The 19,240-nt window shown below is 39.2% G+C and overlaps 1 protein-coding gene across 4 annotated transcripts in view; it reads left to right on the top strand.

Moving 5' to 3' along the window:
- The window catches only part of GASK1B (golgi associated kinase 1B), a 63,487-nt gene extending 46,355 nt beyond the window's left edge, over positions 1-17,132 (top strand). For all 4 annotated transcript variants that reach the window (XM_023736606.1, XM_023736604.1, XM_023736605.1 and 1 more), the window contains 2 exons: positions 11,208-11,434; positions 14,987-17,132. In XM_023736606.1, the coding sequence (XP_023592374.1) occupies positions 11,208-11,434; positions 14,987-15,194 (435 nt within the window). In that variant the 3' untranslated portion in view covers positions 15,195-17,132. The remainder of the gene's footprint in view (positions 1-11,207; positions 11,435-14,986) is intronic.
- Positions 17,133-19,240: the final 2,108 nt, after the last annotated feature.

Genomic DNA, 19,240 nt, shown 5'->3' with positions numbered 1-19,240 from the left:
AGGTTAGCCAGCCACTAAGTGTGTGGTGCAGGCTCTCACCTACAGTCCTAGACAGGCATGAGTGATTCGCTTAGGCACAGGCATCCAGCTGCAACAGGGGGTCATACGCTGAGCAAGGCAGGGGGCCAACGGCCACCCCTGAGTGTCCAGGAGGAATGCTTGTCCTTGTTCTCTACAGCGCGTAGGTGGGTGGGTTTTGCAGGCAGACTGTGAGCACCCAGTGCTGTTGGCTGTAAGGACTGGGGGGCATTACTTATTCTTGGGCCCCTGTCACAGGTGGCTAGGTAGAATGGGTGGAGCCACCAGTCCTCAGGCTCCTGATGTGGGTAGGTGAACACTCTGCTTAATGGGCAGAGTACTGTCAAATGTCTCAAACCTGCCACTTCACAGCTGAAACAGTTGATGTTAGACTTTGTGTATATACTCTGTTGTACTGTGGTAATGAGGGACTACGCTGCTGAAATGGGCCCACACAAGCCTCTGCAGGGGGAAAGGCACTCAAAGTCTGTGGACCCCTTATTCCTGTGCCTAAGCAAAGGAGCTTTGCCTACCCTGAGTTCCTGGCTTGGGGGAGTTGGCAGATTATTTTTTTCCCTGTCTGTTAATTTGTTCTCTCTCCAAGGCTGGGAGAATGGCTCAGCGTGCATGATGGGTCCTACGTCCAGTCCAGGAGACTCGGTAATTGCTCAAGCCATTGCAACCCAGTGTAGAGGAGGGAGCAAGGAGGTAAATGGGAGACAGGTTTTTCCCAAAGGGAAAATCAGATTCACCTCAGAATGTCTCTGATGAAGCAGTAACAATTACTGATTTTATTACACCTTTACCCATGAGTACACTTTTTTACTTCTCCGTGTGACACAATGGAAAGAACGCATCCCAAGGTGCAATGTCTTGAGGAAAAGCACTCATGCAATTGTTTGACTTGTGGGCTGAACCAGCTGCTTTTCTCAAGAAATACCATTTCTACTTGAAAGAACAATTCTACTCCTCTGATTTTTTGGAAAGTATGGTTATTTCTTTATAAATGTTATTTATATTAACAAGTAATGGGTTTATCAGCATTATTTTTAAATTAATACATAATTATTTAAACGTTTTCTCAGTTTTAATTTCTATATTATAAATAATCCACATAAACAAATACTTTTTGAGGTTCTCAATTTTTAAGCATGTCAAAGGGTACTGAAATAAAAAAGTTTGAGAACCACTGATTTATGGTAAGGTTTCTGAAATAAACTAGCCTTTGTCTAATACCTGAGAAAAACAAAACAAAGCAAAAACTGTTGCTGAACCAACTCATGGCAACCCCACGTGTGTCAGAGTAGAATTGCACTCCACAGTGTTTTCAATGATTGATTTCTTGGAAGTAGATCACCAGATCTTTCTTCCCATGTGCCTCTGGGTGAACTCAGACCTTTAACCTTTCAGTTAGCAGCTGAGCACGTTAAGTATTTGCACCACCCAGGAACTAACCAGTTGCCATGGAGTCAGTTCCGACTCTGGCGACACCACGTGTTTCAGCCTCTGTGCTCCACGGGGTTTTCATGACTGTGCCCTTTTGGAAAGGAGCCCTGGTGATTCAGTGGTTAAATGCATGGCTGCTAACTGGAAAGGTTGGCGGTTCAAGCCCACTAGCCACTCTGAGGGAGGAAGATGTGGCAGCCTGCTTCCGTAAGGATTTACAACCTTGGAAACCCTATGGGACAGTTCTACTCTGTCCTACAGGGTCTCTGTGAGTAAGAATCGACTACAATAGGGTTTGACCTTTTGGATCAGATCACCAGACTTATGGGTAGTTTTGAACAGCCAACCTTTAGTTACAATTTGAAGACTTAACTGTTTATGCCACTAACGGATTCCTGTTTAGTACCTAGTAATTTTAAAGGACTTGTTACATTTCTGTGATTCTAAGATTTTAGGAATTTAAGATTCTGAGCTTTTTACAAGACAATGGACAGAGGAAAACCTGGAGGTTGGTCCTAAATTACAGGCTTCTCAGTAGTTAGCTATCTGCATTACATTTCAGTGGGTCAGATGAGTGCAGCCAATATTTATTCTTTCATTTTTTTTAACAAACATTTATTGAGTACTTGCACTGTGCAAAATATGATCTGGTTGATGTGGAGAATACACAGTGAATCATACTTCGGTGCATCAGATTATAATCTCCATGAAAGCAAGAACCTGGTCTCTTCTGCCACAGGAGGCAGTGCGGTGAGTCACATCAGTCACTAACTGTCTCCTGGGGCAGATGAGCTACCCTTTCTCGGCCTTTTCTTCATTTGTAAAGTGGGAGAAACAGATACACAGCATTTATAATGGTGATTAAGAACGTTATGATGTGAACTGCTTTAGCGGTGTCCTGGCGTTTTGTAGCCAGGCTGCATAAAGGGCTTTATTTTATAGCTGTTTGTTAGCCTGAGGAGCATAGAAACGAATCCACCTTAGAATGGGAGATTCTACATGTACATGTAAAAATAATCTTTGCAAAAAGTTTAATTTAGCCAAGCAAAGTTTGTTTTTAAATAATCAGCAAATAGTCTGTCAGAATTATTTTTTAAAAAAGAGAATCATTTCAATAAAAAAAAAACTAGGAGTTTAAGAAGCTACTGGATTTGTTACATCATGCTCTCAATCATAATCAGAATTATGTCTTTGTACAGTCATTTAGTTTACTTATTTTTGTCAATTTCCTTTTAACGAAATACTATGTTCTAGGGAAACAAAACTGATACAAATTCTATTTAAGTACTAAAAGTTAATTCATGTCAAGTCAAGCAAAATAAAAAAAATTTCATGACACTCTCCGTCGGATTTAAATGAACATGGTTTTTCGCTTATTTATAAGCTTATTAAAGATTTAAGTTAAAAATGGTGTTTTACTTCATTGAAGAAAAGTGTTTTTAAGTTGTACTTATATTAAGGTTATTTCACTCCTATTTAATTTGCTTGCTCAAAATAAATTCGTTTTATAAGTCTGAATTTCATACAATGTCACAATTGCTTCCTGTCTTTGTCTGTAGCTCTGCTCTTTGTAAATCTTTGCAGGAAAGTGGGTGTGCCTCTGGCGGAGGCTATTTCCACGCAGCTCTGCTGGTGCAAATTATAGAACATGAATTTTCGTTCTCTAAAAATAGATTCGTCACTTGCCTGGTGACTCTTCCGACTCTTTCTGTGGCAGAGTAAAGCTTGGCAGCTGGTGCTGACTCAGAAGGGCAGTATAAGGAGGCTAACGATTGCATTTATAGAAACAGATCCAAATATATCATAACATTAAAATATTTTTATTTGTACACAAAGAAATACCACTTTCTTTACTTGTGATTCAGTAATGTGGAAGAAACAAGAGATGCTGCCTTGAATTGGTACTGTTGATAGTTACTTCTTTTTCAATGTGGAATCCTGGAGTATAGGTGGCATAGAACATTGGTTGCTGTTTATAGAGGCAGAGGCACAGAGGGGGCCTGGGGAAGAGGAAGAGCCCATTGTTTGCTGTATATGGTGCAGGCTGCAGGCTGTTTTTGTCTCTCATTGTTTATCAACGGCTTTGCTAGTCACATCTGCGTGCTTACCAACGTAACAAGCACCTGTTACCATGGCAGCACAGAACAAAAATGAAATCATGATTTTATGAGGCTTCAGCTCCCAAGTGATACAGGTACAGGTGCGTGAGGACATGTAGGATTTTGCTTCTTACAGCGCCAAGGTGAGAGGCTAGGTCTGTACTAACATGGACCATGGGGATGGTGGAAGTTGTCTGAGGTTGCCCTTCTCTCTGTCTGGTCTGCCCTCACACATTCAGTAGACTACAGGGATCTAATTCCAGATCCATTGATCACATGGCTACGATACAGTGGTTTACATCAAGAGAAAAATTCATGTAGGAGGGAGGGTTTTCCAAAGAGTTTTTAGCTGGTAAATAAATAAGCCCATATGTTTTGTTTTGTTTTTTTGTCTCTCTCTGCTTGGGGTGGGACTGAGAATGGTAAAAATTCTTGCTTTTTTTTTTTTGTCTTTTAAAAATAATTTAAGATAACCAGGCTTACCAGCCTGACAGAGATTGGAGAAACCCCGAGAGCATGCCCCCCAGACACCCTTTTAACTCAGTAATAAAGTCACTCCCAAGGTTCACCCTTCACCCAAATATTGGATAGGCCCATAAGCAAAACGAGATTAATGGGGCACATCAGCCCAGGGGCAAGGAATAGAAGGCCAGAGGCGACAGGAAAGCTGGTAATAGGGAACCCAAGGTGGAGAAGGGAGAGCGTTGACAAGTCTTGGAGTTGTTAACCAATGTCATAAAACAATATGTGTACTGTTTAATGAGAAACTAGTTTGTTCTGTAAACCTTCATCTAAAGTACAATAAAAAAAAATAATTTAAGATAAATGTTGAAAATATGAATTTTTTCCTGCATGTATTTCAAAAAACAAATGAGGTACCCAGTGAGGTAACCAGGATTCAAAGGAATCTTCCAGGATTCAAAGGGATCTTCCAGAAGACTGTGAAGGTTCTTCCACATCTGCCTGTTATGTATCTATCAAATGTCTGTTACAACAAAAACACCTGGCTCCTCACCACAGACAGTTTGAGAAGCAAGGTGGCATGGCAAACTCTCTGTAGGGTATAGGAATTCATGGTCTGTGTTTAGTGAGATTAAACGCACATGAACAAGCCAACCAAAAGTAAATGGAAGTCATGGGCAGTTCTATTATTTGCCCCTTCCCATTTTTTTTTTTCACTCCATTTAATGGATGCTACTTTAAAAGACCCGTATCTTGCTATGCCGCCATCATTTTGCTTATTTGACTCTACCCAATGGAAGACAGTGTTTTGGAAGGGCTTTGTAAATAAGCAAACAAAGCGGATACCACTTTCAGTCAGAGTTCACTCAATAATAAACATTTACTGAGTGCCTACTATGTGCCAAGCATTGGGTGAGTTACTATGACGAATTGTTAAATTCCACAGACTGCATGGTATATTGCCTAACTTAAACATTCTCTCTAAAAAGTGCAGTATTCATCCTAAAGGTGCAGTTTTTCAATAGCAAAAACAAATAGTTTGAAAAGAGATGGTGAGAATCTTAAGATACTGACTTACCAAACCGGGAACACTGGCACGTGTGCGCCCACACTCATTCAGAACCTTAGAGAGGTGAGGTGTGGATTTGCACCATAGAAAGGTGTACAGCCTCAGTAATATTATTCAGCTCCAACTACGTACTCCCTACTCTTAACCACATAATCTGTTGTTGTTGTTAGGTGCCGTCGAGTTGGTTCCGACTCATAGCGACCCTGTGTACAACAGAACGAAACACTGCCTGGTCCTGTGCCATCCTCACAATCGCTGTTATGCTTGAGCCCATTGTTGCAGCCACTGTGTCAGTCCATCTTGTCTAGGGTCTTCCTCTTTTTCGCTGATGTCTCCTTAACCCAGCATGATGTCCTTTTCCAGGGACTGGTCCCTCCTGATAACATGTCCAAAGTATGTGAGATATAGTCTCGCCATCCTTGCTTCTAAGGACCATTCTGACTGTACTTCTTCCAGGACAGATTTGTTCATTCAGTGCTATTCAAAGCGTGACCGATGGACTGATGCCAGTCCACACCAGTCCATGATAAGTACAAAAGTCCCAGTAGGCATTTAGAAATTGATAGCAACGTAGCAGAATAATTTTATCTGTTGAATCTAATAAAATTAGGCTGCTAGTTTTTATGTTTTAAATGTTAATTTCTCTAGTAATTAATACTTTACTGTCTTCTACAAAAGCAACAAAAACACCTGGTTCCTCACCACAGACAGTTTGAGAAGCGCTGGTCTCTTACACTCTCTGTTTCTCCAAATGTGTCTTTTGATTTCCCATTCTCCCGCGTTGACCTGTTCTCTGGCTGATACTATCTGTCTGTTAAACCTCCACTGCAACACCCCCTCCGTTATGAGTTTTCCTCTGAACTCCTACACCGAACTGTTTTTTCCTGCTGAAACCTGATTAAAAACAAGAAACAAACAAACAGTTGCCGTTCAGTTGGCTAACTCATGGTGCCCTATCAGAGGTAGAACTGTGCTCCAAAGAGTTTTCAAGGGCCGATTTTTCAGAAGCAGATCACCATGCCTTTTTTCCGAGGTGCCTAGGGTGAACTCAAACTTTCAACCTTTCGGTTAGAAAGCGTTAACAGGTGTTTATCGAATGCAGTGTTGTTTAGCATGTTATACAAGTGTCCTTGGTTTTTTGCAGTACAGCCTTGGAGGCTATAGCTCAACAATGCAGTAAGGATAGACAAGAATATGGACCTTGACGTCATAGACACCAGAGTTAGAATTCCAAGTTCTATCATTTATGTGCTGAGGGACCTTAGGGAAATCAACTAGCCACTTTTTTACCTCAGTTTCCTCATTTATCAAATGAGATACTGATAGCACCTCTCTCTTAAGGTTGCTGGGAGAATTAAAGGAAAGAATACATGCAAAGCATTAAGTGTAAAGGTCCTGGCAGATGCTGAACACTCAAAAATGAGAGCCATTATGGTTTCCATGATCAGTACAGCAGCACTCTGCGTGGGGTTTTCATGGCCTTTATTCAGACATTGCCTCAAGTTGCTCAGTGAATCATATTGTTCTGAGGAAAAAGAAGCTAGGAAGAAATTAACGCAGTTGCTTTGCTAGACTCAGTTTTTGAAGATGCAGCTAGAATGAGAGGCAGGCATAGGATGGGGAAATCACTGGGCTTCTGCTGATTTCTAATGGGCTTTAGGGAGCCAGGACAGTGCAGTGCAAGCCTTCTTGTGTAGGCGCTGTGAGCATAAGCTGAGTCACTTATAAGGTATTTTTTCCTACAGACAAAACTAACACTACCAAGAGGAAAATGGAATAAAAAAATTAGAAGAAGGACATATATCTAAAAATATCCCAACCAACAAAAATTATTTGGCTAGAACACCTGGATTTTTCTGAGTATAATTTTAGTTAAGTAAACAGAGAAAAGATATGTTTTCCTAAAAGAGGAAAGAGTGATTTTATGGAAAATGGTAGTTGGCAGTAATCTTTAGATGCAGCTCAATTTTACAAAAGCTTTTCCTTTTTTTTAAAGAGTGAGAAGGTATGAATTTGAACAAGCTGCAATAATAATGATTAGCACTCATTTGCAATTGCTTTAACTGAAAAAACTTATCCCCAGATAATCTTTTTTGTAGGATAATTACTTAAGAACCTTGAAGTGTGGATGTGAACTACAGTGCTTAATCATGCAATAGCTAAATGATATGATCGTTTTAATGTGTGCGCTAAACAAGCTTATAAAAACCATATTATGGATTCATAGCCAGCTAGGATATGCTTTTGTAGGCCTTAAAAAACAGGTAAATTGTCTTAAAAGTAAGCAGAAATGTGTTCAATATATAAGTAAATAAACTGCCAAGCGGAATTGCACTGATTTTAAGGGAGTGGATTATGGTTTCATAGCCAAATTATTTTTGTTATATTGAATATGAATTCAAAAGGAAGACAATAAACAAAATTCAGAGAAAAAGATTTAAGAAGTACTTAAGTTACTGCTAGACGAGGGCAATAATACAAATACATCATTTAATACTGTTGAAGGATAAGGAAAACAAAGTAAAACCCAGATTATTTGAGGCCTTACACTCTCTAGGTACATACACACACACAGAGACACAGACACAGACACACACACACACACACAGACATATTCACACTTAAAATGTTTTAACACACCCAAAAGTATATGTGTATATCTAAATAAAACGAGTGATAAACGTTTTCTAGAAGAGACATTGAGCTGAACACACACACCCGTTTTCAACAATAAGATCTGTTAGACTCCAATGGCACCACAGTGTGTCAGGGAAGCGGTGACATCATCACAGGCTGTTGAGTGCTCCGGAATTAGATCAGGCAAAGCACTTTAAAAATACACTGTAAGAAACAAGCTAATGTTGGTTAGGCAATAAAAAGATGATCTAAATTGGTCTTTTTTACCTCTAATTTTTACTGCTTTCATTTAATTTAAAAATGATAAATATAATATACACAGAAGCACTGAAAGGTAAAGCCTAAACTCTAAAGTGCTTGTTCTTGAACATTAATATAACCCTTGAGATGCGTGGTTTTGTGGTGGAAGCAACACAAATGTAGCTGTGTGTCCTTAGACATTTGCTGACTACTAAGTCAACAGTGAAGAAAGAGCTTAGCGTTCAGAGCAGTAGTTAAGAGGTGATTGGTGAATTTGTCTTTAAGGGATAAGTTCTAAGCACATATATCCAACATAACAGACCTTGCTATTGTAGTCAAAATTAAATAGGATTTAGTTTTTTCTTCTATATATAAATGTTATTGTAACAATATAAGTACATGATGATAATGGAAAAACGATCCAGAGATTCTTTGAGAATTATTAGATGAATGTAGGAAAAGTAGAGGAGATTGGATGGGAACCAGCTTCTAGAAGAATCGTTTTTCAGATTCTCTCTGACCTGAACTTAGATCATGGGCAATCAGACGCAGTCTCATTTGTATCATTTGATGGCTTATATTCAAAGACGCTCAAGATACTGTATAAAATGAATGAAATTGTTTGAGACAAAAGGACTCAATACATTTTTCTAATAGTTTTTAATTTATACTTTTTGGTGGCTTAGTGGTTAAGCGCTCAGCTGCTAACCAAAAAGTCAGCAGTTCGAATCCACCAGCAACTCCTTGGAAATCCTATGGGGCGATTCTACTCTGTCCTGTAGGGTGGCTATAAGTCGGAATCGACTCAACGGCAACGGGTTTGGTTTTTTTGGTTTTATATGCCTTATTCTCTTTTAACCTATGCTGGTTTGCTTGGGACACCCTTGCTCACCTTGGGGAACCTTTCCTATCTTTATGTCAAACATGTACACTTTGTCTTAGTCATCTAGTGCTGCTAGAACAGAAATATCACAAGTGGATGGCTTTTAAAAAAGAGAAATTTATTCTCTCATAGTCTAGTAGGTTACAAGTTAAAATTCAACTGTCAGAAACACTCTCTCTGTTGGCTTTGGAGAAAGGTCTGTGTCATCAGTCTTCCCTTGGTCTGGGAGCTTCTCTGCACGGGAACCTCAGGTCCAAAGGGCACGCTCTGCTTCCAGTACTGCTTTCTTGGTGGTGTGAGGTCCCTGTGTGTCTCCGCTCACTTCTCTCTTTTATATCTCAGAATAGATTGGCTTAAGACACTATCTAATCTTGTAGACCTCGTCAGTATAACTGCCTCTAATATCTTATTACTTCATAGTGATAGAGTTTACAACACATAAGGAAATCACATCAGATTACAAAATGTTACACAATCATACAGTACTGGGAATCCTGACCCAGCCAAGTGGACAGATATTTTTGGGGGACACAATTCAATCCATGACATGCTTTAACTGCTGCTCCCCCGGCTCCGACTACGTGACCCTAGACACACCATCGGTTGAGCTTCCAGCTTAATGCGGCAGCTGCCTGGAACCAGTCCTGACAGAGGCCTCCTTTGCCTGCTGATTGCTTCTAGACCGCAGCGCGTCCTCTGAGGTGTGCATCTGCTTGGCTACTCCACCCCACTTCATAGAAAAGCGGATTATGCAAACTTCTTTTACAATCCCTGCTTCTCAGAGCAAACTATTTGATATGAGGCCCATTCACATGTAGAAAGCAGAGAGGAAGGTCAGTTACCCAGTTCTAGAAGTTTGCTGTAGTAGTGAGATGAAATCAGATGACCACTTTGCTTTTCGTTGGTAGTGATGGCGGTGGGAGGGTGGCCATCGGCAACATTTGCCTTGGTGTCGAGCTCACTGAGAGGATGTAGAAGCTGCTCGATGAACATTTGTTGGACGAATGAATGAATGATCTTTTCAAAGTAGGTTAGATTTTTGGCACTGCTCTTTCTGCATCCCTTTCTTAGCTCCTGGCCTCCGTGGGTGGCCACTCGAAGGGCGCTGCACAGGAGAAGGATGGGCGGTCAGTCACGTACACACGTACAATCATTGACTAGCCCCGGCCTCTTCTTGTGCCATTCAACACGGTGTAGTGGCGGGGAGGGGGGAACAAAACAAATCAGGATTTTGTCGTCAGGCAGATTTGTGCCTAAATTCTAACTTCGCTACTGACCAGTAGTTTACCCAGGGCCTCTCTGAGGTTATTCTACTTCATTTAAAATGGATAAATTACCTTTTGCCATAGAGAGTTTTTGTGAGACAAATTACTTTATACAACGCGCACTTAGTCTCACCAATAGTGATAAAAGTTTCCGTATTTTGAGTATCTCCTAGCTGCCTGGGTCAGGGCTGGAGGGCCTACAAATATTTTCACTAATTGTTCCACCAACTGGGCAAAGTAAAGAGTATTATTCCCATTATAAAGATAATTAAACTGAGACTGCTATGTAAAGGAATCTACATCAAGGTTGCAGAGCCATCAAGGGCGAGAGCAGAGATTTGACATTAAGTTTATCTGACTCTTGAGACCAGACTTTTCTTTTACCCTTTAATAAATGTTGTTTTTTCCCTTGCCCCAAAGAAATGGAAATAACACAGTTCTCCTATCCTAATTAATTTCTGTTTACTCTGTTCTGTACGACAATTGTTCACAATAAACCCCAGAAGTCACAACAGTTCTGTTCATTCTGCTCAAATATTCACAATCTATCTGCAGACTCTATGTTAATAGTATTTTTAGGTATCATTATTGGACCTCACATATTTTGAATAAATTTGTTCTGTGTTACTTTAGATTAGATATTGTAATACTGAAGACAAAAGGCTAGGAAATTCAGCGAAGTATTAGAGCCACTGAGATGACTCAGCCTTTCCATAACCCAATCCAAGAGAGAAAACTAAAGCACTGCAGTGTCTCCATGTGATGGATGGGGTCAGAGACTCTTCTGGCCATGTGTCTACATGTGATGTCAGTGGGAACTTCGAATATTAAGGGTGGAGATACCTAACTTGGATAATATGACTTTGCAGCTATAGCAGAAGCTGGAAATGCTTATAACCATGGCTGAGTCAGAAGGATATGAACCTTGGACTTATTCTGACAGTTGCCTTTAGTTAAATGAACTTGGCCCCATTAGATTTTGGCAAGTCAACTATTCAGAAAGCACCAGTTCTTTGGAAATCTTCTAACTTTCCCCAGTTTTGTTTTTATTCAGCAACCTGGATTTTGTTTTTGTTTTCTGTTTTCAGATTTATAATCGCTTAGATACAAATTGCTGTGGATTCAGACCACGCAAAGAAGATGCCTGTGTACAGAGTGGACGGAGGCCAAAATGTCATGACCAAGATTCTGTAGCTCTAGCCCACATTGTCCAGAGACAGCATGACCCGAGGCACTTGGTCTTTGTAGACAATAAGGGTTTCTTTGACAGAAGTGAAGATAACTTAAACTTCAAATTATTAGAAGGCATCAAAGAGTAAGTTTTATGATGTAGTAGAATCTTCAGTACATCACATTTATATTAAAAAAGTTGTAAGGTTTTCAGAAAACACATGCCCTATGCCTGAGTGATTTAACCCTTTGAAAGGAATCGTGAATGTGAAATCTGGGAATAGAGTCCTAGGCAAGGGAAACCAACCCAAATGGAACAGAGCTAGAGTTCAACACAGTATCTCTCTCAGCATCCCAAGCTCACTTTACATGTCACACCCACGGCATTGCTCAACCCTCATTGTGAAGATCCATGTAGGTTACGCTGGAAGATTGCAGAGATCTCTGGAACAGAGGTTGGCACAGCAGGGAGTAAGTGAGTGGTGGAGGCTTCCTTATGAAGGCATGGGACAGGACATAGGGAGGACTACCAGCAATGCAGACACCGACATGGCAGGATGCCCAAAGGCAGAGAGAAATTGTGTGAATTTTAGGAAATGCGGAGGAAAACGAGAGCCAATCTGGTGAGTAAGGCACCATATCCAAGGATTGAGGCTACTGTTTAATTCAGGTAGCAGGGTTTCGAGCGTTTGGAAATCCTTCCAGGCACCCAAAAGGGAGAGCTGATTGATACTACTTAAAAAAACAAAACAAAACCCATTGCTGTCGAGTCAATTCTGGCTCATAGCAACCCTATAGGACAGAGTAGAACTGCCCCATAGAGTTTTCAAGGAGCTGCTGGTGGATTGGAACTGCTGACCTCTCTGTTAGCAGCTATAGCTCTTAACCACTATGCCACCAGGGCTCCTGATGCTGCTTAGGATAACAGAAATACTCATTTCTCTATGGTGGGTTGACTCAGGAACCAAGAATTCAGGGGGGACCTTGAAAGTTTTGGGACTCCTGGCAGGGCTCAGAAAAAAAACGCAAAGCAGAGACTGGACAAATATGGGATTGAAGAAGGAGTTCTGCATCTAGAAGTTAAAATGCAGTGGTTACTCATGGCACACTTGATCTCACCTGGAAGTAAAGGAAACCAGGAGCTAGGTGGTAGTGGCAGGGATACAGCAGTGGAGCCTGAGCTATTCAGCACTAGGTAGGGGAACTGTGGTTAGATTCCCAGCTCCGCCACACGGCGGGGCTGAGCCACCCTCCATATTTCATGACTTACTCAGAAATCAGATTGACTAAGGAACTGGGGCAGGTTGGAAATTTAAGAATAGAGGGATAAATTACTAAAATAGCTAACCAGCTGTGTGACCCTAAATGACTTGCTGGAAAGCACACAAGTAAAGTCTAAAATTGACATTAGGACACAGGTCTTCTAGATCCAAATCAAATATTCTTTCTAAAATAAGTTGTAGTATTTGTACTATGTGAATATTACCCTTGTTAATAATATTCTGACAGAATATTTATATAGTCTTCCTATAAGAATCAGAAACATATTTGTATAATGAATTGAAACTAACCCAACCCAACCCATTGCTGTCGCGTTGATTCGACTCATAGCGACCCTATAAGGACAGAGTAGACCTGCCCCATAGGGTTTTCAAGGAGCAGCTGGAGGACTCGAACTGCTGACCTTTTGGTTTGCAACCATAGCTCTCAACTACTGCACGACCAGGGCTCCAAACTGAACCTATGACTTTGTGTTCATTTCGTGTACTTTCAACATCAGAAGTCAAACTATCCAGGGAGTTTCATGAGTTCCAATTTCGTGAGCTTCTGCCATGTCCTGCCTTGTTGATACCTGTTCCTCACATCTCTTTATGGATTAAGGCTGAACATGAGGCAGATTTTCTCTTTTTTAGGTGTCTAAACCAAGGAGATTTAATATGTAGGAAAATTTACATACCTAATACATCACTTAATGAGTTGATATTAGGGAGGGCTTCTTAAGTGCCTGAGTTCCTTCTTAGATATAATAATTTCTGGGTAATACAGTCCGTCCATCCCATACTTTCCCATAAATATGAATACTGTTTTATTTATTATTTCAAAGAAGATTTAACTTTAAATGTATTAGCAATAATGGGTTTTAAGGTAAATCTTCTTTGAATATGTAACTCACACATTGAAAAGCAAAAATGAAGACTTTGCTAATCCCAGATCAATGCATTGAATTTCCTATTTACCAATATAATGTAAAGACAGTTAATTTTTTCCCTTAATTTCTTTGTCTTTTATAAAAAGGGTCAGTCACTAAAGATATTCCTCAATTATAACAGTTTCATCTTATGCATTCTGCCACAGCTAAATTAGTTGAAGATTCATAGAATTTACAAATCATGGATTATTAATACTTTATACTGGAAAATGTGTATTTAATTAATGAAATTAATAACAACTATTTACTTAGTACTATAACCACTAAATTCTACAGTACATGTCTTCAGGGATGGTGGAGCATCTTACAAGTGTTATTTTATTCCACACTTACTTCTTCTCGTTAGACACATCCAGCTCTGTGGCCTTTGGTCTCCCTTCAGTGTGACAACTGCTGGAGACCTGAAGCCTTGAATTCCACCTGCCCTGTGTGTTTCCCCCAGCTGGCTCCATCAAAATTTGGGAAAGGTGCTTATAAGGGCCTGGGACTTCTGGCAAAGTGTACTCTTTAAACAAGCATCTATTCTTGTTTTAGTTCTTTAAGAAACAAATGAGTTTACTTAAAAATTACTGTTAAACCCTAATACTTTGACTGTGTTTTCGTCAGCATTTAATGAAAGCTGGGAGAGGCCTAACTGGGGACTTACCAGAATATTAGTTATGATTTAAACCAGAAATTTTGGTAAATCTTTTAAATAATGTATATGGCTGGCCCCTACATTTATGCTTTCTAATACAAGAGGGGAAGAAAGGAGAGTATATTCTCCTAAAGTAATTCAGCAAGGACCCTTTTCAATTGGACTTAGGTTTTCCAGGGGGCTTTCAAGGTGGAAGGCGCTGCCTCTAAAACCTGAGTTTTCCTAAATTTATTTGAAAACAATTTAATTATTTAATTGATGCTCCCAAATCCTCAGAATTACGGAAGTATGATCTGAATCAAAGGCAATTTTTTAATTGGGCATTTTCAAATGATTCCTTTCTGTCTTACTACATACACTATGGATTATTTCACGTTCAATTCAGTTGTACAACTCCTACTCAGGAAGAGTCCCTTACTGAAATCACTAGCGTTTGCTTCACATAATTTCTTGCATGAAATCTTGCCTTGACACTCAGGAGAATACTATTTTACTTGGCAGATAAAAGTGGTTTTCATGGGCAAAATGAAATTTAAGATTAAGGAAACAATTTCTGCCAGACTAATGGAATCCTTTCTAATTCTGTGCCTCTTTTTTGCCTGCATATAACGACCCCGAGTAAGACGGTAGTGTGCCAACTTGTGAAAGGTATAGAAAATTCAATTCACTCGAAGCACATTCTTCTAGCATATTAAGAGAAACGTCAGTCTGACGGTGACTAAAATGTTTTGGTTCTCAAGAAAGCATTTGATAGTGTGATTTATGCCAGATTAATGAAGGGCAGAGCAATTGCGTAAAGCATAATATTTCCAAGTAATTACTAAGAATGAAATATCATTTTATCTTCTCAGGTTTCCCGAATCGGCAGTCTCTGTTTTGAAGAGCCAGCATCTACGGCAGAAACTCCTTCAGTCTTTATTTCTTGATAGAGTTTACTGGGAAAGTCAAGGAGGTAGACAAGGAATTGAAAGGCTTATCGATGTGATAGAACAGAGAGCCAACATTCTGCTCACCTACATCAACGCACATGGAGCCAAAGTATTACCTATGAACGAATAACACTCTGGCTGGAGGGCTGGATGTATTTATGTGGTTTTGTTCCGAAATCAAGTACACCAACCTCAAATTCTTTTTGGAATGAGGAAGTGTAGATGAATACATAAAAATAAATGAATGTAACCAAGTGTGTAGGATAAACTTGAGCACCGTAAGCAGAGTCAAAAAGGATTTAAAAAACAGACTGCTCAAAAAATATATTTCTTTATGTTTTTCTCTAACATCATGCTCGATGGCTCTCAATAGCTGAAGGGTTAGATTATGGAAGGGTTCCAGTGATTATTCCAGCTAGATTTGTTACAACATTGGTCATGTCATTTAATAGAACAGTGTAAACCAGAGGTGCTATGTCTTACTTACCTAGCGCTACTGTAAGACAAACGTCACAGGTAGGTGGCTTCAAAGAACAGGAGTTTATTTTGTCACAATCAGGAGGCTAGAAGTCCAAATTCAGGGTGTGGCTCTGTGGGGACGGCCTTCTTTTTCTAGTTCAGCTTCTAGTAGCTGGCAATCCTTGGAGTTCTGGGCTTGTAGAGTCATCTGCCTTTGTCTTCCTCCTGTGTCTGTGTGTCTCTGTGTGTAATCTGCTCTTTTTATAACTCAGAAGTGATCAGGTTAAGAATCAACCTTACCTGGGCATGATCTAATTAAGGTAACAAATAAGATCCTGCTTCCAAACAGGATTACATCCACAGATATAAGGGTTAGGATTCCAAAATATATTTTGAGGAGACACAATTTAATACCTAACACACTGACTCCTTTAATAAACCCTATTTTAGGTCATTTGGTCTGACCAAATACTGATGGGAATGGTTCTTGACATTCTTCTGTCACTGCTTGTAAAAACAGAGCAGTCCCAGCCATGTCCAAAGGCGACTCTACATTGGAAAACTGAGGCAAACGGTTTGCAAATGCATCAGAGCCTACAATACGTTCTAAATAGAGATGGTGGATTATTTGCAAAACCACTGGTATATTTCCTAATGTATCTGTAAATAATCAGCCATCTCTGAGCAGCAAAACTCACATTTTCCATTCCTTTTTAGAAATGTATTTTATTTGTCAATAAAGAAATCACCTAAATCTGAATATTTATATGCTGGGTAGTTTTACTCTCTCAATTTTGGGGCAATTTGTGTCTCGTGATTTATAAGTTGAACAATTCTGAAGTATGAAGTTACCTATTGGAAGTTACCTATTTAAACCTATGGAGTATCTTTTTTTTAATGGCTGATCTTTCTTTATTTTGTCATGAGTTCTGTGTACTTTATTAACAACAAGTAGATTTATTCAAAGTTGTTCTATGTAATGGTATTTAATCTGATTAAATTGATTTTATCCAGATATTGACAATAGGTCTAAATATTGAGTGTGTTTAAATATATTGTCTGGTTTATTTCAGTACAAGAAATATGAACAAAATAAATTAAAACATTTTCTAATCAATTCTCCTCAAGGAAAGCACATGGCTAAGACCTGAAGCATTGAATTTGTACAACATCAAGGCTCAGTTTTTCACCACAAACTCCCTCTACCAGTTTTTAAATTAGACTGGAAGGACTTGGACATTTAGTATTCATGTGTAGGGTCTTCATGTCCCTGAAAGATACCCCAGATCATCATGAGTGATAGATATTCACATACAGGTTTCGAATCTAGAACAGTTTCTCACGACCCTTTCACCCCCACGTACCCAACCCCTTATTTAAAGACTAATTTACTGACTTTTTAGTTTCCCTAAAGTTTCAAAATACAGCTTAAGAATATTTATAATATAATGTCTCCTGTCTTCTCAATTCTGTCTGTTATCACTAAAGTGTACCACATTTTCTGTTTTCTGATAAAGGATAATGGAATATCAATATGACTTTGAATTATTAAAGATACTACCATAAAGGCTAGATTAGAGAGAGAGAGAGGAAAAAAAAAAAAAAAAAAGAACATAACTTTAGATCCTAAGTTATTCAACTTGAATAGGGTAAAATGCCAAAATAACATGTTAAGTACAAGGAAGATGGACCAAAGAGAAAGGGATTGTCTGCTCATGTAATTACAACCTTTTCAGGCTCCCGTTCAATATGCTTTTAGCAGCCTTATTTGTAGGGCTTGGCCTTGGGAAAGTGTATCCTTGGACCACCTCTTCTCCAGTTTTCCCTGTATAGCGCTGAATCCTCCCGCTGCTCCCAGAAATCCCTGGTACTCCCTGCTTTCCTGAGTCCCTGTTTCACCTGCAGGGCTTTTTAAGGTCCTTTTTCTCCCCTCATAGATCAGCCCCTTAATGAAAAATTGGCCAAACAAGAGCTTGCCGACCTGAGTACTAGTTTGACCCGGGCACTGACTTTAAATAACACCTGTGTCACCTTGTCTCATCAAGGTGACATATTTACATTTTATTATGTTTTTAATGGAAATATAATACCTTAATCCAAACTTGTGATATTGATGGTGGGAATTCAAGGCTCCATAGAAGCTAGCTTTATTTTTGTGTTTTAAGCCACAATGCTTGTGCTGCCTAATCTTCCCATAGGGTCCATGGGTGGTATAAAGATTGATGGTTTGATCCCACTCAGAGGTGCCTCAGAAGACAAGCCTGGTGATCTCCTTCCCAAAAATCAGCCACTGAAAATCCTATGGAGCCCAGTTCTACTTTAGCGCACGTGGGGTCATCATAAGTCAGAGTCGACTCAAGGCAGCTGACAACAGTAACATGTTTACTGAAAGACTGCAGGTTCAAACCCACCCAGTGGCTACGCAAAAGAAAGGCTCGGCAATCTGCTTCTGTAAAGCCCACAGCCAAGGAAACCCTACGGAGCTCCGTTCTGCTCGTGGGGTCAGTTCTAACACATGGGCTTGCCATGAGCTGGAATCGACTGAGCACAACAGGTTTCTTGGTTTGTTTGATCTTCCCATATGTGGACCTGACTTTCTTTGCTTATTGCCTCCAGTTATGCCAGAGTGCTTAGTATTAAATAAAAGCTCCAGAAATGCACATCTATTTTAGCTTTCTTTGCTCTTTAACAATGTACTTTGTTTTACAAACATCGAATAATTATTGAATATTTTTGAATAATGAATAGCTGAAAGCCAAGCTTTTAATTCCAATAAATATTGTTCTTCTTTTCTCTTACTGAAACAATGAGGATACTCTGCAGTTCAAATACGCGCAGATTGTACTGTGGTTTGGCTCACATGAGCACCTTACGCGGTTTACTCACAACTTGATAACAAGCAAATTTACCATGGCAGATATGCAAAAACTTGTTCTTGAACGATTTCTTTTATTTAAGCTGATGAGATGAAAATAAATAAATGTCTTGATAATAAAACATATTAGAAATTGAAGATAATGTGTTTTTTCTTTTGTAGATAGGAAAAATTTCTTTTGTAGATAGGTTATTTTTTGGAAGCTAAATATAGAGGAGTGTTTGCACTTTTATTTATAAAAAAATAAATAGTCAAAAATTTTATTGGATTGCTTTGGGTATGCTAACATGATCATTAGTGATCATTTTGCTATCCCTTGGTGTACACATCGCATTGTTTTAGGTAGTATGCAAATTGTTAACAGATATCCTAAACTAAAAAGGAAGATTAGATTTTTGGTTTACTGTTCTTTGCTTGGGGTGAATACCACAGTTATGTTTAAAATTTTCTTTTTAGCATTAATATTTATTAAGTTTAGTAGGCACCCAGGAAGCTTGCCAAAAAAAAGAAAGTATCTTGGACTTATCCTCAAAATATTTACCATCGCTCAACTTGTGTAATAGCCTCTTTATTATAGCTTTAAATAGACATTGTATTACATTTCATGAATAAAATACCCAGATAGAGCTTCATTGTCACACTGTCTTATGAAATACTAATGTTTATTTCAGCCCAGAAAAAGGTAAAGTACATTTAGAGCGCTAGTCCGACAATATGATATGGAAATTTACATGTGTCAAATAAAGGTGATAAAGATTTTCTCTAAAAATTAAGTGATATAATTAAGAGTCAAGAACTTTCATTCATGAAAGATGCAACTTGTCAGAAAAATTATCTGAAAC

This window comes from Trichechus manatus, unplaced genomic scaffold (genome assembly GCF_000243295.1).
Source record: "Trichechus manatus latirostris isolate Lorelei unplaced genomic scaffold, TriManLat1.0 scaffold00089, whole genome shotgun sequence".
Lineage (NCBI taxonomy): Eukaryota > Metazoa > Chordata > Mammalia > Sirenia > Trichechidae > Trichechus > Trichechus manatus.
Note: the sequence above shows the minus strand (reverse complement) of the source record. Positions and strands in the feature narration are given on the sequence as shown.